The sequence below is a fragment of the Streptopelia decaocto genome, assembly GCF_964273445.1.
Source record: "Streptopelia decaocto genome assembly, chromosome: 7".
In the NCBI taxonomy this organism is placed as follows: Eukaryota; Metazoa; Chordata; class Aves; order Columbiformes; family Columbidae; genus Streptopelia; species Streptopelia decaocto.
In genome coordinates this window covers 59612461-59637899 of record NC_138661.1, presented here as the reverse complement: position 1 = coordinate 59637899, position 25439 = coordinate 59612461, and the positions used below count along the sequence as shown (strand labels likewise).

The window sequence follows — 25439 nt, the reverse complement described above, 5'->3', positions numbered from 1 at the left end:
TTTTAAAAAGAACTTTGACTTCCAAACTGCTAAAAATGTTAAGACAGCAAATCCTCAATGTAATAACATACTGAGACTGGGTATTTTCACATCAGAGCGTTTGCATCTAAAAATGAGTATCACTCCCTAACTTATACTTCTGATATAAGTGACGTTCTTGAAGATGGTAATCATGCTGCCTTAGTTAAACAGCCAGAGCACTGTTATTAATTCAAAGGCTTAACTCCATTCCAGAATAAAGACTTTCCAATTTACAAAATCTTATTACCTTATGGTCCAGAGTCTTGTTGTGTCAATATATAAACTGAAATTGTTCTGCACTTGTAATTATGCTTTGTGAGACTGTTATTGACATTTTCTATACTCAAATTAGGCTTAATTTTAGATTACCCACACCATAATGCCATTTATAATATTAGTAATATGATTGTTCCACTTCTTCAAATTTTCTTAATTTTTTCTTAAATCTCTGAAGATGTCAGTGACCAAATAGAATGTTTGAAATTTGTGTTGCACTTAATTTGATTGTGGTCATACACGTGACAAATCAGTTCAGAACTAACATTTCATTCCACGTGGACTTTATGAAGGTCTGTTTTCTTTTCGTAACTTCTAAATTCTCTTCCTGTCTTACATTCAAAAACTTAATTTGTTTCTATGATATGAGGTGACAAGGCTGTACCTACACATTTAGGCTGTAAATCTGTTCTACCTGTTAAACCAGAGTCCACAGAGGAACAAGAAACTACCCAAGGATATGAGAGAATTGTAGGAAGACATTCAAATTGTATGCCCTAATCTAGGCCTGAGGCTGCTTAGTGAAATAAATGAGACCTCCCTATGTGTGCGAGTGAGTAGTTAAATGTGAATTAGTTACAACCAAAACTAAGACCAAGAAAACTGTTTTGCTGACTCAGCACGACAAGACATTGTCTTTGAGGCCAAGAGAACCTGTGCTAGCAGCACGGTTTATTGGAGCTGTTCTGCTTTGCACAAAACTCACATTCCAATTATGCCCAGCAATAACAATAATGATGACAGTGATGAAATGCATTGGTGTCTCTGACCTAGCCGTGCTGGTATTTTTATTGCACAATTTCTATCACAAGTCTTTATGGTTGCAGCTGGATACATACAGTGTTGTGTATGTTCTTTTTCTGTCAGTCATGTTCATATTGTTTGAACTGTTAAACAACTGTTATATTCCTTGCTTTAAGTCAGCCTAAGGGACCACTCAGACACCTGAAAATAGAACGATTCCTTTGATCACAACAGAGCCTAAACAGGGCCCAAATTTTGTAGAGTGGTTTGAACAAACACGTTTAGTATTAGTTTAGTATTAAGTATTTTATTGAAACGAAGAGATAACAGACCTTGTAATATATTGTCAATGCACTAAGTAGCATCACTATAGTAATAAGACAACAATTGATGTTCTGTGTATGTATGTTAATACTAACATTTGTCTGTTGCTTTTTTCCATAAAACTTTGAAATTACCCTCCCTGCAACTCTGTAGTATGTAGACGGAAAACCAGTACGGCCTGTTGTAGAACAAGAGGTATATTAACTGTGAACTCTCTTAACATTTCTCTGTTGTGATGTGCTGTGATGGTATGGCTGTGTTTTAATTTTATATTCATTTCCTTTTTAAAATGTTTGCATAGTTCAAGTACTGACAAACTCTGAGAAGAGGGGAAAGGCTTTGAGATGGGAATCTTTTTTTTATCTAAATGCTTTTGTGTGAGGTTAGAAGCTGAAGTCTATCAGTTTCAGAAAATACAGTGCTAATGTAATAAGCAATTTCTCTACTCATCTGATTTTTGGTGCAAGTCAGGATGAGCTCCCACAGTTGCCAAAACAGTAGCAGGAATTGAGGAATCTGGACTGCAGTTATAGTATTACAAAGATCCCTTTAGGCCTTGAAATAAGAATAGATGAACCAGTGGTTATCTCATTAAATATTTCATGTATCATTCTGTCACAGACAATGTTTTATTTGTTTTAAAACAATTTTGTTGGAATGGGCTTACTAAATAGGAGCATACTATATGATTCTGTATACTAAATGTTTTGTATATTTTTGGTACAATGTTTTCCTACATAACTTCCTTTCTGATACTGAAACATCTACTGATATGAGCTTATTCCAAAATACACACTGAACATACACCACTCCCACTAATGTCAATTGGAGTTGCAGGTTCATTGCTTCTCTGGAAAAGCCTCTATATTCCTTCAGGTTTGACAGTTGTGGGATATATATTTTTGTCCAGTGATGGCTCCTTCATCTGTTCATTTAGATTCAGTATTGAAGAAGTCTCAACGTGCCATTTCCGAAACTGTAGTCAAGTGTCTCTGTGAAACACGTGCTTTGGCTGGAAAAGTATCTTCTTAGGCTCAAAATGATCTGATTTATATGCAAGTTCTAATCTACCCTTGTACAAAAAGCAATGTCCCCAAGTTAACTGATCACTGAAGAACTAAATGCAAGGAAAATCAAGAGATATTCTAGTTCTAGCAAACCCTCCACACCAGTTCCCTTTCAATACAATGCACTGAGACTCTGAGGACCAGCTCTTGTGAGCTCTGTTGCTGGAGGAAGGTCCTTCCAGCATAAGTAATCTGACTGATGCCAGTGACGCTGTGTACATGTCCCATCCCTGTGGGCAGACACGCAGGAGAGTATGGCAGCTTCACATGGACAAAAATTAGAGTCAGCAGCTGTTCAGATTTGCCCTAGAATACATGTCAGTCTATGCTTTTTTTTCCCCAGTATGTCTCAAAAGTAAACCTTATGCTTAGGTACTATAACAGAATTGACAATTTTATATTTAGCTATATATTGGGCAACTGTATATTTAGCTATAGTTTTTAAAACCTCACATTTGTAATGTTACCTATACAAAGAGATGTTAATTCTTAGAAAAGTGAAATTTCTGTAGCCTGACTTCATTGTTGATTCTTTTACTGATGTTAACAGTGGTGGGCAAATATATTTGACCCAATTTGAGTTCTACAAATACTTTTGGCTTAAATTCCAGCTGGATACAATTGTGAGGCAGAAACACAGACAGTCTGGTGAGATACAGGGGGAAAAATTGAGAGCGCAAAGAATGAGAAGTAACTAAATGCATTTCTGGCACTATCAAAGTTGACCTTGGAAGGACCAAATTATTATACAGTGCCAGAGTCCTACAGAGACAGCTAGAAATATTCTTATGAGAAGACCATGTAATACTCAATATATATTGTAATGTAATGTATAGTCTGGCTGAAGTGGAAGTGGCATATGAGAAAAGAGGGTTCTGTCTTAGCTAGAAAATTTTGTCATCTGACTACTGGATTGAAATTGAATTATCCGTAAGAAGGAACATGGAGGGAGTGGTGGTGTTTTGAATGACAAACTTCAGATACTTTTTTTTTCAACTCTTAAAATATTGTGTACTGGATTGCAAATGCTATGAGTGATTGGGTTTTTTTCCTTTCCCTTTTTTCCTCCCTCTCTAAAAAAAACAGAGTAAGCCAGTTGTGAAAGGCAGCAAGTACCAAACCTTGCCAGGAAAGCTGCCTCGACCCTTGCAGAACGGAGAGCAGGGAACATGTAATTTGCCGGATGGGTGCAGCACAACCGACCAGGAGGACAACGGCATCCAGGGCCTCAGTAGGTATCCCAGCCTCCCGAGAGGGTCCTGTGGAAAGGTCTGAAGGATTGGGATGTGACACAGTGCATCATCTGCTGTGCCAGAATAATCGACTATCATGTTCACATGATTCAGTTAGGGAAAGTTCTACCGAATTAACAGTTACGCAGGTTGGTTTGTTTCATGCATGTGCAGTAAGCTCATTATACCTCTAATTCTGTATTTCAGAGGAATTCAATGTAATCTTAGATATTGCTGCATTTCAGATATTCTGCATGCTTTATGGAGCTCTGTAGTATATGCTTAATGTGTTAAAATTGTCTAAGAATAGTTAAAAAAGACCACAATACATAAATGATGACCCGTACAGAATTCCCGGGGCTTGCGCACCCCAATACATAGTCACTTTCATGTCAAGCATAACTGCTTCTTGACTTTTTGTTTCTGCTTTTAGTGCTTAGCTTACTCCTTTGCTCTTCTGTGACTTTGTTTTGCTGGTGTTTTATATCTTCTTTGCTTCTTCATCTGGCTTTCTGCTTCTCGGGACGACTGAAGATCGCATCAGGAGTGTCAGTGCACCAGTGCTAGGTACTGTATCAAACAAGATGCAAATTTAACAGACATTTTGCTGCCTATTTTCTTTCCTTTCATTTTTCCCTTCTTTTCTCTTTCTCATTAAATACTAATAACAGGTGGGCCACGCAGACTGAATTCCTTAAGTGTAGTACTTGAAGGGAAGTAACAGCTTTTGCTCTATGGCACGTGGATGGGATTTTTTTTAAGATACTTATTCCTTGTTTCATTCTGTTTTCACTGAAGTCCACAGAAAAATTCCCACTGATTTCCATGGAGGAGTTTTGGCATTAAGAATAGGCAAGGCAAGAGTATGGAGGGCCTGCTTCAGTCTGAAGACTTTGAATAAGTTAAAATAATGTATTTAAATACAAATGACTGAAATAGCAATACTGTTTTACCCAATGCTTTATTTTCTTTTTTTTATATCAAATGCACAGCTACTATTTTTCACCTTCTGAGCATGTTGTGGTTTTTTATACAAGAACAATTTTATAGATAACTTTACTTTTTTATTATGTTCTGCATTTAAACATTAGTCTCCCAGATAACAACTCTGTTAATAATTAGTATAAAATGTGACTGTTACTGTTCTTAACCCAGGAGAAACAGAGAACGGGGCTGGTACAGTAGTCATGGATGAGCTTTCGCCTCTTTCTTCGGGAACAGATTCAGGTCCACAATCTCCATTGTCTCCAGAAAACAGAAAGAGTCCAAAAGGGATCAGGAAAATCTGGGGAAAGTAAGATTTTTTTTAAATATTTTTTAAAAATTTTCTTTTATTTTTAGTTCCCTGTCAAAGTATTCCAGCTGAGAATGAATCCAGTTCTCAGCAAAAGCTACACTATCTACAGCAAGAATAAAGTAAAATTCAGGACAAGGAGAGAAAGCAGCTCGATGATTGTATGGGTCTGTCTCTATGCACACATGGGTGTAGGAAAATGGATGTTGCTGTTCACAGCATCATGCTCTTGAAAGAAATAATATATTGTGCTGTTTAATTACAATACTAAATTAGAATGCAAACAGTTTCATTAGCTATGAAAAATTAAATGATAGCAAGTTTTTCATTAGAGAAGCTATCAGGTAAAAAATGACAGAAGAAACAGAAGAAACAACAAGCAAGGGGGACTGTTTTATTGGGTTGGCTCTATCAGCTTCAGGCCAGCAGCCATTTGATTTCTGGCCTCCAGTGTGGATTATTAGTGGGGCTGAAGGGTTGTGCCTATTCTGCAGAGCTTTTTTCTTTTCTCCGAGCTGAAGCTAGACAGTGTTTGCCTGGAACTTCTTCAGCTACCACTTGAATTCAATGTTTGTGGTTTACAGGAAGATTAATACAGCTTCTAGTTGTCATTATAGTTTCCATATGATACAAATATTCTCTGTTGCAAGCTAATAGTACTGTCTTGGCACTCTTGTCTTGAAAGAATAAGAAGAACTCAGTCGGGTAACTTCCCTGCAGACGACCTGGGCTTGGCAGAATTCCGCAGGGGTGGTCTCCGTGCAACAGCTGGGCCTCGCTTATCCAGATCAAAGGAAACCAAAGGCCAGAAAAGGTAATGGTTCCTTCTTTACCTTGCACAGCATTTATGCGGTATTGTTAAATATGCCGAACATCCAAACCCTCCTCTTGTGGAGTATGTTTTTCCCAACATACTTCATTAATGGCATGTGGGATTCCACAACAACTGGAAAGAATTTCTCTGGTAGAAAACGTATCCTGAGTAGCTCGCCTATCTGCACTCCTTAAACTGCAGGTTACAGCACCACCTGTTGTTTGAAGCATCAAAAATTTCACCTCGTTAAAGAAGAAAACTTATCTCCTGTGGGAATATCTGCAAAGAGATGAGGATTCAGCAATTCCCTTTCTCTTTGTTTCAAAGAGAAATCAGAAAATTCTTAGTCACCTCCCCACCCTTCCAGCTGTTCACAAGTGGGCAGCCACTTGAACAGGACAGGAGTCCCACAGCATATGCTGCAAGGATGGCTGCTGGCTTTTATTATTGCACAGAACAAAGCACACTGATATTTCTGCATCTGGCACATGATGAGCTTTCTGATTCTAAGCATAGTTCTTTCCTTTAAGATTTTTTTCAAATATTTATTTTACTTTTCAGTGACTACAATGCTCCATTTGCTCAGTGGAGCACTGAAAGAGTTTGTAACTGGCTTGAGGACTTTGGTCTCGGTCAGTACGTCATTTTTGCACGACAGTGGGTGACTTCAGGCCACACTCTGCTAACTGCAACACCTCAGGACATGGAAAAGGTAACAATCTGCAGCTGTTTCTCTCAAGCATCCATACCTGTTGATTCTGTACAGCCAGCCCCCTTCAAACAATTGGCAGTTGTACCTTTCTGAAATACATAGTATACATTTTTGTATGTGCCTAATGAAATGAAGAGCCAGAGGCAAAGCAAACTGTTGATGGTTGTCATTGCAGGAAATGGGAATAAAGCATCCACTGCACAGGAAAAAATTAGTTTTGGCCATTAAATCAATAAATGCAAAACAAGATGAGAAGTCTGCACAACTTGATCATATCTGGGTGACACGTAAGTGTTTGAACTGTCATGGAATTGTTTGGAATGGAATTTCCCCCGCCACTCTGGATGGGCTGCCAGATATGTGTTTGTTTAAGCAGTTACCAAACATGTTTTTTTTTAAGAGCACTAAGTTTCAACATAGTAAAATTTCACACAGAATGAGGATTTGTGTGTTATTCTTGACATCAAAATATACAAATATTACAGTATGATCTCCCAGGGGGAAACTCCTGTCATTCAGATTGCAGGGAAGTAAATGGCAGGGGGAGACTCGATCTAGCAAGAGCTCCATTAAGCTGCAGAAGGGATGTGCTCAGTCACACACTGTATGTAAAATATACCACAGTGAGTCTGTGGAGAGAGCTGTTTGATGGGAATTGCTTTTAGGCTCCTGGCTGTCCTCAGGAAAGGTGAATAGGTAGAAACAAGACAGGCCAGACAAGGAGGGGAGAAGGGCTTCATTCTCACTGCTCCGGATTTAGGTACCCCACTGTTCTTGTATCTGCAGGATGGCTTGATGATATTGGTTTACCTCAGTACAAAGACCAGTTTCATGAATCCAGAGTTGATGGGAGAATGTTGCAGTACTTAACTGTGGTAAGTTAAAATCATTTTTCTTCCATTTAACCAAACTTCACAATGAGCAAAGAATTTTACAATTTTCTTTTGAACATGAGCAGTTAAAGAATTTTTTGCAAGACAGAAACAGTGCCAGTAGTAACTCATTTGTGTTGTCTAGTGCACAATTCCTATTCCTGAGGTACTTAAGTAATAGGACATGTCATAGCTAACTTCTGCAAGTCTTTCTTTCAATATCACATAGTACACCACAATTAAAGGTAAAATGACCTATTTTGCACGCAGCTTCTAGAGTGTGTTGTTCTCCACACCAAGTTAGCAACAATATTCAGTAAACTAAAGATAAGCAGCAAATAGTAATTTGTACAGCTCCGGTCGCATTAGCAGCAAACCATGTACTACACGTAGCCACTGTGTTTTCTTACAGTTTCGCTGCCAAAGTTTGGATAATCAAGTTTGGTTTTGTTATCTGTGCTATGAAAAAAATGCCTAAGTCAGCTGTTGTCAAAAGTACAGCCTTGTCTATGCTGCTTAAGGAGCGCGGTCCCTACTGTTCCATGGTCAAGCGTGTGTTGCCAGCTGCAGCAATCATACCCACAACACAATCTTAGCCAGATCAGAAACAGTCCAAATATTTTAAAACTATCCATGAGCCAGATTTTACTGAAGAAGCTACAGGTTCTTCTTAATTTTTTTTAGCCAGGTCTTGCTATGGTGCAATGTTCAAAACAGGGGAAAAAAAAAAAAAAAAAAGCAAGAGCCCTCAAAACCCCCATTCTAACAACTCCTCTTTAGAATAAAAACTTTTATAGTTACTGTGGTTTATATGAAACAACACAGTAAGCTTAAAATCTTCTTGGATAAAGTCCCTGTTTCGGTACGTAAGCTCTGCTCTCTCCTTTACAGAATGACCTTCTCTTTCTGAAAGTCACCAGTCAGCTGCATCATCTGAGTATTAAATGTGCCATCCATGTGCTGCATGTCAACGGTTTTAACCCCCACTGTCTACGCAGGAGACCAGTTGAGGAGGTAAAAGTATGTTTAAGTAAATTAATTTAAACAAGTACTAATGACCTGCTTCCAGCCAAAGGGGATAGAAATTTAGCAGTCTACATGATAAAATAGAATCGCTGCTACCAGGGAATTGTGTCTGAAGCAGTAGCTATGCTGCTTTCCAGCTCTGGAACGTAACGTGTACTCACCAATAATAAAAATCAACTGTCCTGAAGTGCTTGAGACACTTATTAGTTGAATCTCACATACTTTCCTTTTGAAATTATTTGCTTAATCTAAGAGAAATTAATTCAGCTTCTGAGAGAATAATGTGGAATATTTTTTTCTTTGCCTGTCCTAATATTTAACTCTCAAAGACTGTAAGGTCTGGTCAGCATAGCTTATTTTCTTAATGTTAAGGCTGATAGCAATGCTGTTCTCAAAATGCTCTGTTCTACACCCAGCAGCTGTAGTCTCTATTGTTATACTACTTGATGCAATGTTGGGGGGTTCATCTGTACCGGACTATGCCTGCCATCTCATCAGAGGATGTTTGAAAGAGGCCTTGAATAGAAACAATTCCTTAGAATCAGGGAAAAAATACTGCACTTTTCAGATTAAAACATCTTTCCCCCTCTTCTGCACTAAGGATACATATTGTGAACGTGCAGTGACAGTGCAGGCTATATTGTCATCATCTTTTCTGGTTATTTAACAGAACATTTCACCTTCTGAAGTAGTTCAGTGGTCCAATCACAGAGTGATGGAATGGCTCAGATCAGTCGATCTGGCAGAATATGCACCGAACCTTCGAGGAAGCGGAGTACACGGTGGCCTGATCGTAAGAATTCTTTTTAACATTTTACTACATATTTACTAAAAATTGCCAGGCTGTAATGTGAAGCATCTTTTGTCCGGTGTTTGTCAACCAGAAGGAAAAAAATACATTTTCAATATGACAGCATGATGAGGCCTTCTGAAGAGCCTCTTTATCTGATCCATGCATCTTAATTTTACAAAGGAAAATTAAAAAGGAACTGCTAAAACATTGTTATAATCAAAGTCAGAGGTCTGAAATACTGTGATTCTAGTGCTGTAGCATTTTTGCAAAAAGGAAACAGAAAAAAACTGTGCTAAGATTAAGTTTATACTCTCAGGGTACAGCATTAAAAATAGAGTAGAAAATTCTGAAAACAAATTTGTTCAAACAAATTTAAGGTTTGATGATTAACATAATTAAGTGTTTGCCTAATCACTCTCTGCATTTTTTAGTGCCTACTTTCACATACTTCCCAATCAAACCCTAGTGAGTATCATATCATGAGTGAGTTATAAAAGGTCTAATGTAGCTCTGGAAGCATAAGAAATTCCTCTGATAAGCACTGAAATGGTTTATTATTGCAAATATTTAACCAGATAACAAAAATAAATATTCTGCTACTTTTTAATAGATTCTCGAGCCTCGCTTCAATGGTGACACACTGGCAATGCTGCTGAATATTCCACCTCAAAAGACCCTGCTGCGACGCCACCTAACAACCAATTTTAATATATTAATCGGACCAGAGGTACAACAAGAAAAAAGAGAAATAACAGAGTCAACAGCATACACACCTCTGACCACCACTGCCAAAGTTCGGGTATGCTACTGCTTTCAAAAAGGAGATATTTCAGAATTTCAAGCTTCCTCTCCCCTTGTCTTACAAAGAAAATAAGGGATAAACACGAGCAGGGAGAGGTGTTTACATTTCTCTTAATTCCAGATACCAAAGCATCTAGTTTGTATCTATTTAAATCAGCTTCCGAAATACGCATGCAATGCCTTCTGTCTTTTCTAAAATCCGTTGTAACTCCCAATTTGAAAACAAATTTATTTAGTTCAGAATTACATACTTCAAGGATGAAGGTATGGCAGTAAATCAAAAAGGAGAGGTTTTTTTAATGTTTAAAGGACAACCTTATTTAAAATTTGTTGTCTTCTTGTTTTAGCCAAAGAAACTTGGATTTTCACATTTTGGAAACTTACGAAAAAAGAAATTTGATGAATCAACAGACTACATTTGCCCTATGGATGCCACCCCAGCTGCTACAAACGGGACTCAGAAAAACTACAGTGGATACAAAGGACTTAGTCCATTGACGGATAAGGAACTGGATCAGGTGGGACAGACAGACTGATGCCATTCTCATCTCATCCTCTCCATGCATTCCAAAGCTTGCAAATAACCAAATGTTGGCACATAACAAAGTATTTGCTACATCTGCATGAACTCCTTGAGAAAGTATTGGCTATGGACACTGGAAAATAGTTCTATACTAAGAATGTCAGGTTAATTTTTTTAATCAACATAAACTCATCCATCTTCAAGCCCTTTTTCAGGAATGTAACACCTTTACACTATGAGGATCGATGTATTTTGACAATTAAGGTGGAGGTTACAGTAAACACAAGACTTTTGTACTTCTAGCTTTCATAGTCTGAGTATGGCTTCATTATCTTTATGGGTGGTTTTTAATGTAATAAATTTATTTGGTCTAATTTGTACAAAGCTATCACGTTATGTATTAAATTACAACTGGACTGTATATTTTAACAGACATTAATCGAAGAATCCAACTGAATTTTTCTTTCATTATGTACAGTGGGGAGTAGTTATGCTTAGACAGTATCCATGAAAACAATGCCTCAGTAATGAACAAGATTATTAATAAACCAATACTTAAATAATTCACTTTTGTTATGCAGTAGTGAACTTGTGAATGAAACTGTGTCTAGACATCATATAGACAAATGACGAAGACTGAAAACCGAAAGCCATCAAATTTGATTCAACTTTGCTGTTGTGTAAAGGGATGTAAACCCTGAAAAACGGAGCTCCTGGAGGCTGGTATGAGCTTTGGCAAACACAAGAGTCAGACAGAAGCAGCTGGAGTAAACTGTCCTATCTCCAGTGACCTTAATTGAGATAAAACTTTTTAAGCCTAATAAGAGAATGGTCACAAAATTGAAAAGACTAACTGTGAAATCAATTTTTCCATTGCATGGTTTACTGCATCTTAACATCTCATTTGTGTTCATTATCTAACCATCGCCTTTTCAACCTTAGCAAAAAAAGTAATGTTCCTAAGCAGAGAAAATACTAAATTGGGACTCTAATTTAGTAGGGATGTCCACTTGCACAGCTACGAGTTGCAAGTGAAGGCATTAACTTTGAGCCAAGAGCTTGCACTATGCTGTTGTTCAAGCACTGTAACAACATGAGATTTTTCCCTAGCAGCACGGTCTTTCAATGAAGCATGACAGCGGAGCATGTGGGCACACAGGGAAAGCTCAGTGCCCTACAACTGATAATCTTTTTATATAAGAATAGGTGAGAATGTAACATGAAGGACTTACCACTTGCCTGTGGAAGAAGACTACTGGAAGTATGTGTTACACCATCTAGAAAATATTACTTTTCACTGATAGTATCAGTTAAGCTTTTTCTTAGGTGAATTACAGCTCAAGTTTCATGGAATCAGTCTGTCTTAATCAGGATTCTGTCTTCCTATTGTTAAATGTGTTTTCACATACCTTATAGCATGGAGGCATGTTTGTTAATGTGCAGAAATTGGAGCTTTTAAATGTACCACAATTTCATTCATCCAGGCACAGATACCATCCAAAGATGCATGTAGAATGAATAAAAGTTGCACATACTGTCTGATTTGAACTAGTTCCTGAATACTTTTACAGATGGAACATTCAGAAGGAACAGTAATGCAAATAGGGGCTCTTTCTCAAGGCATAAGCCATCTTACGGTATGTACTAATTTCATTCATTTTAAAGTCACAAATGTATTCTGCTAAAGTTGGTCTTTGCTGGTAGTAGTTAAAGAGCAAGTGGGTCACTATTCTTGTTAAATATCTCTTTGTAGCCTAATTGCAAATTCACAGCCCAAGAAACCCTGCTTTTAAATGGCACTAGCAATTAAGTTTCATTTAGGCCTGCTTTAAGATTACATGAACTCTGATATCTCTTTGACCCAATGACAGATATTCATCCCCTTAAATGAAAACAATTCAAAGACTTTGTAAGTAACCACTACTTGAATGTCTCAGTCACAGCAAAGTCTAGTGAAGAGGTAAAGCCTTGAAAATTTACATGAGCTAAAACAAAACAAACAAACAAACCCACCCAACAGTATTAATTCCTGACTATAGCAGCTATTTTTTTAAAGAGTTAACTGAAAGGTATAATGAAGAATTATGTAACATAGTTAAGTCACATGCCACACACAAGCTCTGTGAGAATTTTCTCAAGCAAACAAGTTTATCTAAAGCTGCCTTTGAGAAATTCTTATTAATTTTTTGTGGCTCTAACCCCCTCTGTTGTGAACCTGATCACATTGCAGTTGGATTTCTTTTTAGCTCTAACTGAATATGCTTACTCATTCACATCTTGTTTTTTCAGACTATGTTAAGTCAAGATGAAATGCTGAATGACAACAGATTTCTAACACCTACCTTTGAAGACTGGAGATGATGTTTCAGCATGACCAAGAACACTAATACCTCATGCCTGTCTAGAAAGGTGGCCAGGAGAAGCTTAATGCTGTGGTGCACAAAAGCTTTACCTCTTGTCTGTCAGTGACACTTGCTACATAAGCATTTAATGTTGTCAAGGTAGCAACACATTTACAGGTAGCTCTCCTCTGCACTGTTTTCCATATTACATAATGTGAAATAGGTGTTGAGAGAGAAAGGGTACTTATATCCAGAGTCTGGAAAGCCAAGACTGGCACCATGTTTTACCCTGTTATTCAGTTGTCTTTTACATGGTATGTTTACATGCTATTATATGAAAAATATTTTGTAATTTTTTTATTTTTATAATTAACTTCTAATGTAGGAATCATTAATATTCTGTTATACCATGTGGACTAATCAGAGCCACCTAGAAATTCAGACGGATGCTGGTGAGTGCAGTGATAATGGCCCCCTAACTGCTACTGCAGTCTTGCCAGAGACTGTTTCCTGTAAAAGAATTTTAATCTATCATCCCTTTTATTAGCACATGTCCTGCCCTCTTGTTCTCCAAGTGCAGTATAGAATCGGAAGAATGGCACATAATCCTATCCATCAAGCTCTTGCTTTTATCAGGAGGATGATAATCAAGATGGCACATTCGCAAATCTTTACCTAACTCAAAAGGATGCTGAACAACTGCAGCAGAAAATGTAACTTTGAGGCTACCAGACTTAAAAGCTGGTCCTTCCTTTAAAGGGAGTTTTTTATTATTGTGTTATTTTTATATGTGCACTAAGATATTCACAATCAAGGAGCAATCACAAAACTTAAAGTTACATTTTCAATTAGCTTAAGAATGGTGTTTGCTGTACTTTGTAGGGTGAGCGCAACAGGATTTCCAGCATGATCCATTGTTTGGTTTTAAATGACAGTTCTTAAATTAGAGCTCTTTCTGTACACTGACATTTTGTCTAAAATGGCTGGTACTGATGCACATGTGCAAACACTGGGATGCTCAGAAGCCTCTTCGGAACAGTCAAAATGGTTCAGACAAAGTTTTCTGAGCCCCATATCTTGCTACTCTGAAACAACGTACAGGCTCTCAGGAAGCCAGGGATGGTGGTAAACCTATTTTCTTTCTATAGTTACACCTAATTAAACATATGACCACATAAACAGCCCTGAAGCCTGGAGAATGCAGTAGAAACATTTTTGTAATGCTTGCATGAGAACTGGTGATGTTGTAAACAATATTGCTGTTCACTTTCAGTTCTCTTTTCATTTTCAGCTACAGCTAAATTTTCATATAATACTTTATTTAGTAATAGGAGACAAACATTACTGCTCTGTGATGTGTAAAATGTGACTAAGGAATATCAGGCAAGTACCATAATAAAACAGGTTTTTGTTTGTTTAAAACACCTGACAAAATAAATAGATCTGATGCTACTCTACTGCGCTACGTGGGACTACAGCACTGGAACAGAGGGAAATAGGGTTTCTCACTACTTGAGGGGCTATTGAAGGGTGACAGTGCCTCCTTTGCAACTGCAATGACTTTTGGCATCTGTTGACATATGCCTCTCATGTATTAACAAGGTATTAACAAGATATTTTAGTAAACAAGAGAAATGGCAGAAAAGAAATCTGCTTGATTGTGATGAAAAGACGTAGTTTGTAAATGGATGATTTGTGTTACTCTCTGCTTGCTGGCTGCAGGGGGTTGGTTCACATATTAATAGAGCCTGAGGACTGGTCACTTGCAGCCACAACCCTCCCCAAGGGGAAATCTCAGGTACTGTCTGGAGTGTGCAGCAAGGACTCTGCGAGAGCTCTCACTGGCACTTTTTAAAGGTGACCTATGCTAGTCCTCACTCCATGAGGGACAATGCACTGTATGCTCATATTTTAGAAGCTAAAATGGTAAAACAAAGGCAAGTTTTTTTACAGTCACTAAAAAATGATAGTGGCAAATCCAAAGGAATTAGAACATCAGCAACCTAAAAATACTTAATAATTAAGACATAAAACATACCAGTCAAGTATATCTCTAATCTAGCAGGACAATCAACACTAGTGACCAGATCATGTACTACAGGCATTTGCAATACTTTGTCAGGTTAATTAGCCAGCACAATTATTACAGCACTACAAGTAGGATAAGCTGCTCCAACAGAAGCAGTCTTAGTACCATTATTTCTTTTGATGATGTATTTATAACTCAGTGTGTTGCTGTGCCAACTTGGCTGTGAACAGTCAAGCTACAAAATTACTGTTTTTAAAATATATATATATAACAGTATGAAATCCTAATTAGTAGAACACAAGCATAAATGCTTATTTTTTGACTGTTATGAATAAATTCTGAATGCTCCTCCATCTCTTGCTGACTGTGGAATGATTCTGACAAATACGTGTGGTTGATTTCTCGTCAGGGATAGATTTCACAGTCTGACTCCCTGTCTGTCTTTGCATTCCAGCTACAAATGTAAGAGATAAGGAATCTACTAGTTAAAAACTGACATAGTAGTTTTGTACTTTAAGTTTTGCTTTAGATGAATGAAAATATTTAGTAAACATATTCTTTAGCATTTGAAGAAACAAGTCTTCTGGCTCAGTGATTAGTCAGACCCTAAAACAAATATAACATAAACTAATTCCTGGAAATGAACATGTAGTACTTCAGGCACTGAATTAAGAATTAAATGCTATGTGGTAAAAACACTGAGATGAGGCATTAGCTGAGTTTAAAATTGACTCAGCATAGCTTGCAATAGGAAGTAAGAAGGCATGTTTTCTTGTAAACAAAGGAAATTTCTGAAACTGCCAAAAGAGCAAGCACTACACTTGGAGAACGACATCACTGGATATTTACATCTGTAGATGTATTGTTGGCGGTGATAGTTTAGCTAAGGCTGTTAAAAGACAGCATGAAGTTATGTAATCCCTCTGAATAAATTTCACACTGATGAGAATAGCTATTACGGTAATAACCAGTTTGCATGTTACCCAAGTTCTGTTCACTCTCTCAATAGCATACTGTGACTTCTTTCTTAGTCCCTTGGTAAAGGGTTGTAAAACAGCATTTTAAAAAAAAAAAAAGCCTGTTCTTGTACTCTTGTCCCCAGGATGCACTATAGCACAGCCAAATAAACCTAGTCCAGTTTTACAGCCCTCTCCCAAATTCCATACCCATGTTGACAAACAAGTAGTTTTATTTCTGTCCTAGCTCTCCAATTACACTTAATTTTTTTAGACTAAGTAAGTTACTTCCACATAATTCAAGATAATCTCAGCTTCTTAGTATCAAAACACGCAAAGGTATTCATGAAGTTATAAACCACAGAAATTACATTAAGCAGTTAAAAACACACACAAAAATAAGAAATACTGCACAGTTACATACCAGTTGCCCCTATACGAACTTACTTACAGAAAGGTATGAGATGACATCGCTGTTAATAAGCAAATGTACTGCTCTCGGGATAGCCGAGTTTGTCCAGGTTGGGCTGACACGCAAACTGAATCATAGGTGGTGGCCCACACATGAGAATAAGCGTCTCACTGCCAGGGGAAGGGAGGTGGGCTTTAATCATATCTGCAGTGATGAAGCCAGAACTGTACTTCCAATCTGCAATAAAGAAAATAAACTATTAATTTTAATTTCTCTACAGCCTGAAGCCTTTTTAAACTGCATATGTTTAAACTGCAAAGTAGCTGAAAGTTTGCCACCATCAGTGCAGGCAAAGAGAGGGTTAACTCTATCACTGAGCTCAAATCCAATGGTCGTCTTTGACAGGGACGGACCTGGTTGATAAGGGTTTATATAGACTTTCAGACATTCAAAAGAAATTAGACAGCAGGTAGTAATATACAGGAAGAATAAATCAGCTTTTCCAGTGAAGAGAGGTCACCCAGGAGCAGTTGTGAAGGGAGAGGTATTGAGACGTGTGCCATCCAACAACTTAAAAAAAAATACGGCAAAGAGATCAAATGATGAGGTGACAAAGTTTGATGACAAAAGTTCTCCTGTGTAATTAAATGATAAGAGGAAAAAAAAAAGTTGAATGATTTCAAGCAATAATATTATTGAACGTATATTCCATTTAAAGTGAGCCAAGTAGGAAAAATAATCCTGCCTTCACAAACAAAAAAAATATGTGCTTTGCTCATTTATGAGGAGCAAGATATTGGGGTTATGAAAAGAGCAGCAGTCAAAAGGCATATTAAATATTAAGTACTAGTAGGAAAGGAAAAGGGAACACCATGACAAAGTGAAAACACCGTTTGCCTACATCTTGAGAACTGCTGTTCAGTTCCGATCTGCTTAGCTCAAAAAGGGACACGGCAGAGCTGGAAAACATTGGGAGAACATGAGCACAGGTATGTAACTACTGCTGTGTGGGGAAGAGCAGCAATCTTCAGTATAGAGGAGATGGGGCAGTGGCATGATTGATACATCTGTAAAATTAGTAACGTGAAGACCTGTTCACACATGAACTGAGGTAAAAGCAAAGCAGAGGAAGTATTCTTCAGACACAAGTGCTAATCCTATGGAACCAAGAGGCTGCCAAACAACTCACAGGGGCTCCAAGGAGACACAGCAAGTTCATACAGAAGTAGTCCACTGAGAGTTACTGTACCCATAGGGACACATTTGGTTCAGAACTGATTAGGGACTGGAAAGAGTATCAAAGCTGATTACTCTGCTCTGGCCATCTACTCACAGCTATTGCTGATAACACGTACAGGACTTTGACCTGACTCAGTTTGGCTCTTACATCTGTTAAATCAAAGCTCAGATCACTTCCAACATGCGCAAATGTGAATACCCAAGTTTCAAAGGAGATTCAGTAGAGTTCAACCTCTCCATTTCCAATTCAGTGCTACACCAGCCTACAGCTAATGCCTTAATCTATATACATGGCAGCTCTGTTTTACCACAATCTAATCCAGAGCTGCTACAAAATGAAGATGTGCATGTACCATCTACAGATCTTAAACAATTTAATGCCAACAAAAGGCTAACATAACCTGATTTGGTAGACAGCCTAAGCCAGAGCTGTAACTTCTGTTGAACAGTCAAAACTGGCACATCCTGATATAGACCAGAAGATCCACTGAGTAATATGTCTACCCAACAGGAATTAATTATTAGTTCACACTTTCTAAAGCCCACCTGGTTTAGAACAGTTTTCAAAAGAGGTGTTGTGGTAAGGCTTGTGTCTGAGGAGCTGGGGGGTGTCTTTGTTGTTTAAAACAGCGTAAGACAAGAAGATATCATACTAATGGCCCCTGGAACAAGAGTGAAACTGTGTTGTACAGCAATGAGCAAAGACATTTCCAGTGTGTACCAGCAGCCTACCTTGTGGAGGTCTGTCCAGTGTATACCAAAGCGTGAACTGATCAGGATGCCTCTTAGCAATGTCTTCCAGCTCAGCTCTCAGTAATATATCTTTTTCTGTCTGCAAAATGAGACCACTGTTTAGCTCCAAACCATCTCAAGATGCCCTCTGATGTGAGCTCATCTGGCATTCAACAAGACAAGTACAATGGCAACTCATTCCAACCAAGAAAGTGATTTTCCTTTCCCCTTACACGATAAATCTGTAAATTCAGATTAAGAAAAACAAACCATGAGACTTAATAGCCACCTAAACACTGTCTTAAAGATGGCAATTTGAACAGCTGCTAAATCCAGAATAAAGTCACAATTAGCTGGATTTGTCTCTGACCGTGGCAAATAAAGCCCTGTACAGTCATGGTGAAGCTTAACTGTAGAAACAGATTAACAGCACAAAATCCTGTTTCCTTGAAATCAGTGAAGGAGTAAAATTATTAGAAAGATCAGGATCTGTTCACACTATTTATCCCTAATATAGGAATTAGGGAGTACAAGTGAAACTATGAGGAGCCATCTTCAAAACAAACAAACAAACAAACAAAATAATGGAACTATGAGAGCACCACACAAATATTTATAAAGGGCCTTATGGATAATTTTTTTAGTTAGTTTTTTCTTCTTAAATCACTTTAACACAAGACAATACATTAAGAGCTTACATAATAAGCAATTCCTGCTCCTCCCTATACTGATCACTTTTAAATGTGCTATCTCAGATAATATTTTCTTATAAATGGTTGGGTGACAATACAAACCCAAAGACACTGGAAGAGTGTGAAACATGTAGACCAGTATTTTTTCCATGGGTCAATGTCCCATCAGTTTAAAGAGCTCATAGGCCAGCAAAAAAGTAGGTCATTAAAAACAGAAAACAGATGTGTCAGTATACTCACCTGATTAGCAAAGAGAAGGTAACATTTGGTAGAGTCCTTAGGATCATTTGTGATATGACGTATCAGCTGCAACATAGGAGTTATTCCTGTTAAAAAATAAAGCAGTTAAGAACCAGGTATTTCTTTCAACTGCCATAAGGGTATAGTTTCAATGTCAATGCTGCCTGTCTTCAGTCTTCAGTGGGAGTTTAGTCTGCACAGGGCTACATACCTCTGAATTTCTAATCCATGCCAAATGCAGAGGCTAGAGGTTTCTATTATTACACATAGTTTCAAAAAAACCCCACAATACTTGTATCTAGGGCTTTCCTCTTTAGCATTCTCTATCACATACGGTAATTTTACCCTCAAGACGTTCTCCTACAATATTTTTTGTTGTCGAGAGCGAAGCTCAGAGAGATGAAGCGACTTCTCAGAGGTCACACAGTAAATCAAGACTAAAATTGGAAAGTTTCTAGCTCCCAGGACTGAGCCCAAACCACCAGAAAGCCTCAGTGTTGCCACTCATGAAAAGAAATACAAGTCGAAGTGCTCTGCTGTGAAAGTACAGTGTCTGATACTCCTCACCCACATCCATAACACCATCTCTCTTCTCTAGAGATTCCATATGATGAGAATAGTTTTACCTGTTCCTCCAGCTATCATCCCAAGATGCTTTGCAAACTTCTTCTCAGCTTCAGCCTTCTTCTGAGGCTTGATAAGAAAGGTACCTAAAAGAAATATTTCTATGAAAAGTATTCTGTATGAAAAGCACTTGACATACCCTAATCTTCAAAGATCTGTAACTGGTAACAAGCTTTCATAGCCACTATGGTTTATAGCAGCCAAAGCAGAGCAGAAAGGAACATTTGTAAAACATGCATCTGAGATACAACATCCTCAGAGATACAACAGATTCATTGGTATATTACTCATCATAAAACATCATGATCCAGAGGAGCACTGGGCTTTTACCCCCCTGAAGTGAGTTAAGTGCACAGTCCCTCTCAGTCATGATCAAAGCAAAATCTTTCACATATATCTTGAAAGAGGATTACTTCTCTAAACTTATTTCGTCCCAGTCACCTCAGGCTTGGTTTAATCATGAAATAGAGCTGGCTCTCAGTCAGCAGGTTATTCAGTAACAGCACTGAGAATCCCAGAGGGCATTTTAGGCCACAACCTCACTTGTTTAAGAAGCATTTGGAACTTCTCCTTCCATATGTAAAGCTGAGGTATTATTTCCAGTGCGGCGTTCTCAGTAATATAATGCAATAACAATTTTTTCAGATTTAATTATACAGTCCCAGGAGTGAGACAATAACCTGCTATTCTTCCCACAAAGTAATCACAAAGTGCTCTTTCCCATCAGATCAACTCTGATGGGTTCTCGGTCAAGTCCAGAAAAGGTGGATTTTCCCTTTTCTGCTTTAAAGAAAAAAAGGATTTTCTATGAAGTTGACAAGTTTTATAAAACACCTCTGAAAACAACCAATAAAAGTTCCTCCCTTTTCCTCTCCCACCTTCATGTCACAGTACCTGCCCCCTTGTAGACAAGGAGCCCATTTGGCCCTCTGAAGTCAATAACATCTCCAATCTTCATGTTATCTAGGTACTGGGACATCTTCCCACCTTCTGGAAACTTGGGATTTACATTTTTGTGGTAGACCTGTAAAAAAAATAATTTGTAGGGTATCAGCCACTAGTTCTAGTGCAGACAATATTACAAACTGTAATACTGGAGGTCTGAAAGTTAACATCTGAGAAAGAGACAATTCTTTGCTCTCAGTTATCTGTTGTGCCTTGCAACAGGAAGCTGCCAAAGCAAGTAAAACGTTCTCTCATGCACATGTTGTTATGCCCCCTGCAATCAGCCAGGCTGACAGGCATAGGTGGCAGGAAGATTATGTACTGGTGCGCTCATTTCACTAAAGCTTTGACAAGAACCTTATGTTACCCCATTTTTGTAATTGCTCCTTCTGAAAATAGCATTGCTTTTTTTTCTTTTTAAGAAGAGACTTCAGCCACAGGGGTTTTTTTTACCTTTCAAAGCACATAGTATTAAGTGGTTAATAGCAATTTACCATACTTGTAACATGAAGAACAGAGCATGCAAAAAAGACCAGATTTTTGCCTAAGGATAAACTCTATTGTAGAAAAGGATTAGAAAAATCCAGAAGTACCAGGATCAAATCATCTTGCATTCCCTAGCTTAAAGGATTTCCCTGGTTTTTGTATCCCATGTTCTTAATCAATAAACACATTAGCGTAACTTCGCACACTTACAGACGTGAAACTGCAACCTCTGTAGGGTCAACGGTAGCAGTTCTTACCGACTTCTTTTCTACTTAGAGATATTAGCAGTAAGTACAAGTACCAGCATAAGCAGCTTGAGTGATCGCTATTTGTGTGTTGCCAAAATAAACCAAAAACATACGTGTATATATATATATATACACAGACGGAAGGTTCCTGCAGTACTGCCAAAGAAGTGATTTCTTTCTCCATCTTCCCTACCTCAGCTACATCTCAATGACATACAGCAGATACACAGGACACAACTTACTATTCAGGAATAATGTGAAATGAGTTGTTTGCCGTGCAGTCATTCTATTGAAAAGAAGATCAAACAAAATAAACTCTATATTTCACTAAAATGAAACACTTCCTTCCAGTTAGCAATTTATCTGTATTAAAGGAAACCAAAATTTACCTTTATAATTAAATCAACATAACCTTTTGTCTCATCACTGGAAACAGGGGTATAGGCTCGAATCACCAGATTGCCATTGATTTTTGCAGAAAGGTAAACATGTTGGCCTAGGGAGAGGGAATTACAATCTGATTATTTTTTTCATCACCAGTTTCAAACTATTCTCAGGCCTGGAGAAGCAGGTGTTATAACCCATTAAACACAAGCAATGATAGAGAAAATCTTTACCATATAAATGCTGTATAAAACATATAGCCTGTTCTTTTTTCAACAAGTGTTTCTGGAGCACAGATTAACTGAAGAGAGCGGCTATGTTACAGAATCAAGGCTAAGATACTATAACAGGAGAGTAGGAAATTTATAGTGAAATAGATACAGAAAGTTTGTTGCTCATTCTTAAGTGCTCTGTATTTTGGGTCCTGCTGTTCTCATGTTCATTAATGAAGTGAAAGTAAGGATGCACCAGTTCACACAGGCAAAGCAAAAAATGCATATTATGGTTTGATGGCAGCAACCTCTGAGAGCAAACTTCCCAGAGATTCTGCACCAAGACATCAAGAACAAAGCCTTGGACCATATTCCTCCTCCGTAATTCCTGCCTCCATAATGCTGTGGCTTCCACAGCATTGGACACTGCTGCCCACAGAGAGTTCTTTGCCCAACTTAAGGCTCCAAGAGGTAGACTCTGAAAGGCACTTGTTTCTGCTGATTAAACGAACTGAAACTCCTTGCCAAGAGTAGTCTCCTCAGCCAGCCAGCACTAACCTACAGGGTTGTATGGAAAAACAAAAAGCAGGAACAGTGCTGGCAGGAAACATTTATTTTCACCAAAATGATCCTGGTAAAAAGTAGAAGGCAGGAACCTTGCAGGAGGTAATCTGGCCCATACTGTTTCAGGATCTTATTCCTAAATTCCTAAGAATAAAGTCTAGATAAACACAGGCACCACAGGGCATATTTCAATTAATTTATCATTTGTCTAGTTAACGTGGACAGTTCAAGTACACTTTCCCATACACGTCAGAAGAGAATCTGGAGCAAGACTGCTGCCCTTGACAGGCAGCATGTGAGAAGGACATGCTCACAGCATGGAATGGGAAAGACCCTGACATTTGCCATACAGCACAGGAAACTATGGAACACAGTACAGAACAGGGCTACATCTGCAGATCAGAAAGGGAGACTTTCCCCTGCATAGATTACCACTAATTCACGGTCCAGGGTTCAATGCCATCAGTTTTGCAGGGCACAGGAAAGAAGGCTGTGCCAACCCTAGTCTGAACTGCACTTCATGCTACAGAAAGCAAGACAGACTTGTACACATATGTATGTAAATTAAGGTTAAGCGTATGCACAGAAAATGCTCTGAATATTGCAGCATTTTCTATATACAGTAGTTGTATTTTTCCCTTTGTTCCACACAAAAAAGTTACAGGTTTCCCAAGCAGAAGGATCTTTCCCATCTAAAAGTGTGACCATGTTCGTCAAAAGCATGAGGGCAATTGACAGTAAACTGAGGGCGTACCAGGTGGAAGTAGACTGCAAATAAGAAACATGAAAAAGCTTTAAGATGTACCATTCTGCTTATATCCTGGCCAGTGGTGAATTTCATCAGACTCAGTTCAGTTTCACTGTTCTCGTTCTAAACTACACCATACAATTTAACACAAGCAGAGCAAAACACACACAAGATCAGAAATACAACTCTTCAGGAAATCTGACTTAGCAGCATTCAGATGCAGCTTTTAACTCCTTGCTTTGTTGAACATTACATTCCCAAACAGTCAGAAGTCCAAGAACTACGAGTTGTAAATCCTGAAGACAGAAAAAGATGTAATGAAGTGTTTTCAGTACTTGCCTACAGGTAATCCTAATACATGATCAGGTGAAGGTAGCCCAAATCGGAATTTCTTGGTATCATGACTGATTTCCTAAAAAAAATAAAAAAAAAATTAAAAAAATAATAATAAAATCAGAATGGGGTAAACAGTCAACACGCCCACTGCTTTGAATTTCAAACTCTGCTCAACACAATACGCTTTAGTAAGCCTGTTCTTTGTTAGCATGCAAGCCAAATGCTAGGAAGGGAAGCAGAAATGGCATTGAAAATAAAGTTTACTTAGATCAGAAGTTTTAGAAGCAGTCTTTTCCTCATTAATTGCGCAAGAAGTGACTTTCACCTGCCTGTGCAATCCCTAGAGCACCTTTACATAAAGAAAATCTGTAAACCCTCTATTGCCCAAGGCCAATAAGCACATTTCATAATGTGTGACGAAAGATCAGGCAAGACACCACATGCAGCGGCACAGGCTGCTGGGTTACCTCTCACTGCCGTGCATTGGATAGAAATCAAGAGAGAAGCACAGCTCTAAACTAGGATTTAAACACACAAAGAAATGAGCCCACCCTCCTCTTGAAACAAGTGTAACATGGTACTATAGGCGTAAATGCTTTTAAGAATCCTGCTCTACCCTAGGGAAACGCTGCAACATGGCTGTGGGAGTCACAGCTGCCCCCCGAGGGCTCTGAGCTCTGCTCTGGCCCCAAGCGTGGGACAGCTCATAGACAACCGCCCCTCCGGCCCCTACCCGGGCCAACCGCCGCTCAGACCCCCAAACCGAAGCACCAACCGCCCCTCAGACCCCCAAACCTACGGACCAACCGCCCCTCAGAGCCCAAACCAACGGACCAACCGCCCCTCAGAGCCCCCGAACCAACGCACCAACCGCCCCCCACACCCCCAAACCAACGGACCAGCCGCGCCCACCCGCCCCGGGGCGATGGGCAGCACCGACCCCCGCAGAGCCGGCACGACGCGGGGGCTCAGGCCCGTGAGAAGCCCCGGCGCTCGGTCACCTCTTTGTCCACCAGCCGCAGCGGGTATTTAACGACAGGGTCCTGCAACGTGACGGGGCCGCTCGTCCTCCCCCCTGTCCGTCTGAGCAGCAGCAGCAGCAGGGCGGACACAGCTACCACGGTCACGGCGATCGCCACAGGGGCGTCCTGCGAGGAGAAGCGCAAGGCGGTGAGGGGAACAGCTCCACGCGGACCCGCACACGCCGCCTCCCTCCCGGCTCCTCACCGCAAGCGCCTCCATGGCGGCCAACAGCGGCTCCCCGGCGAGCAGCCACCGCTCCACCTTCCCCCTCCGCCCCACAGCCCGCACCACGCCGGCCCGGCCCCGCGGGGCTGAGCTGCTCCCGGGGCTCCGCCTCCTGGTGCCACGGGCACGCGTGGGCAGCGCGCTGGAGCGTGGCCAGGCGGAGGCTGGGCCGGGCATGGCGCTGCTCGAAACCCCGCTCCTCCCGCAACCTCGCCTGAAACAGGACGCCCAAGGAAAAGAGGCCCCATTTGAAGCGTCTGTTTTGTGAAGCTAAGGCATGTTTTAAGAATACTCCGAGGTTTATCAGCATTTCACATGTCCTGTGCACAGATCTCACTGCGGGACCGTTTTGGACAGCAGGTCCATCTCCCGAGGTTGGGAGCATGTCACACCACAGGCCACTGCGAGCAACCAGACCCCCTTTGCAGGAAACAGTGGGATAGAAACAGCCGCCAAATGCAGTTATCCGGGTGGTCGCTCACTGGCTACAGTCCTTTTCCTCC

The 25439-nt window shown here is 39.5% G+C and overlaps 2 protein-coding genes across 7 annotated transcripts in view; one reads left to right on the top strand and one right to left on the bottom strand.

Moving 5' to 3' along the window:
• Positions 1 to 16271, top strand: part of PPFIBP2 (PPFIA binding protein 2) — a 108887-nt gene extending 92616 nt beyond the window's left edge. For all 6 annotated transcript variants that reach the window (XM_082059577.1, XM_082059575.1, XM_082059576.1 and 3 more), the window contains 15 exons: positions 1519 to 1560; positions 3519 to 3663; positions 4199 to 4231; positions 4820 to 4958; positions 5644 to 5772; positions 6334 to 6484; positions 6660 to 6771; positions 7271 to 7359; positions 8248 to 8376; positions 9053 to 9175; positions 9786 to 9974; positions 10324 to 10494; positions 12071 to 12136; positions 12789 to 14245; positions 14283 to 16271. In XM_082059577.1, coding sequence (XP_081915703.1) covers positions 1519 to 1560; positions 3519 to 3663; positions 4199 to 4231; positions 4820 to 4958; positions 5644 to 5772; positions 6334 to 6484; positions 6660 to 6771; positions 7271 to 7359; positions 8248 to 8376; positions 9053 to 9175; positions 9786 to 9974; positions 10324 to 10494; positions 12071 to 12136; positions 12789 to 12860 — 1590 coding nt within the window. In that variant the 3' untranslated portion in view covers positions 12861 to 14245; positions 14283 to 16271. The remainder of the gene's footprint in view (positions 1 to 1518; positions 1561 to 3518; positions 3664 to 4198; positions 4232 to 4819; positions 4959 to 5643; positions 5773 to 6333; positions 6485 to 6659; positions 6772 to 7270; positions 7360 to 8247; positions 8377 to 9052; positions 9176 to 9785; positions 9975 to 10323; positions 10495 to 12070; positions 12137 to 12788; positions 14246 to 14282) is intronic.
• CYB5R2 (cytochrome b5 reductase 2) lies at positions 4811 to 25092 on the bottom strand. The gene is made up of 10 exons (XM_082059590.1): positions 24916 to 25092; positions 24690 to 24836; positions 23692 to 23764; positions 21834 to 21940; positions 20660 to 20789; positions 19768 to 19851; positions 19142 to 19227; positions 18210 to 18309; positions 16278 to 16475; positions 4811 to 4949 (listed from the first exon to the last, which is right to left on the bottom strand). The coding sequence occupies exons 1-9, from the start codon at positions 24928 to 24930 to the stop codon at positions 16303 to 16305; spliced, it is 915 nt and encodes a 304-aa protein (XP_081915716.1). The 5' UTR covers positions 24931 to 25092; the 3' UTR covers positions 4811 to 4949; positions 16278 to 16302.
• Between the last annotated feature and the right edge of the window lie 347 nt (positions 25093 to 25439).

What these genes read in the sequence shown, in the direction of transcription:
- CYB5R2 (XM_082059590.1), bottom strand. An exon ending in TGTATTAGGATTACCTGTAG is followed by an intron (nt 21,941 to 23,691) that starts GCAAGTACTGAA and finishes CCCTCTCCCTAG; the next exon opens with GCCAACATGTTTACCTTTCT. An exon ending in GATGATAGCTGGAGGAACAG is followed by an intron (nt 19,228 to 19,767) that starts GTAAAACTATTC and finishes ATTTTTTAACAG; the next exon opens with GAATAACTCCTATGTTGCAG.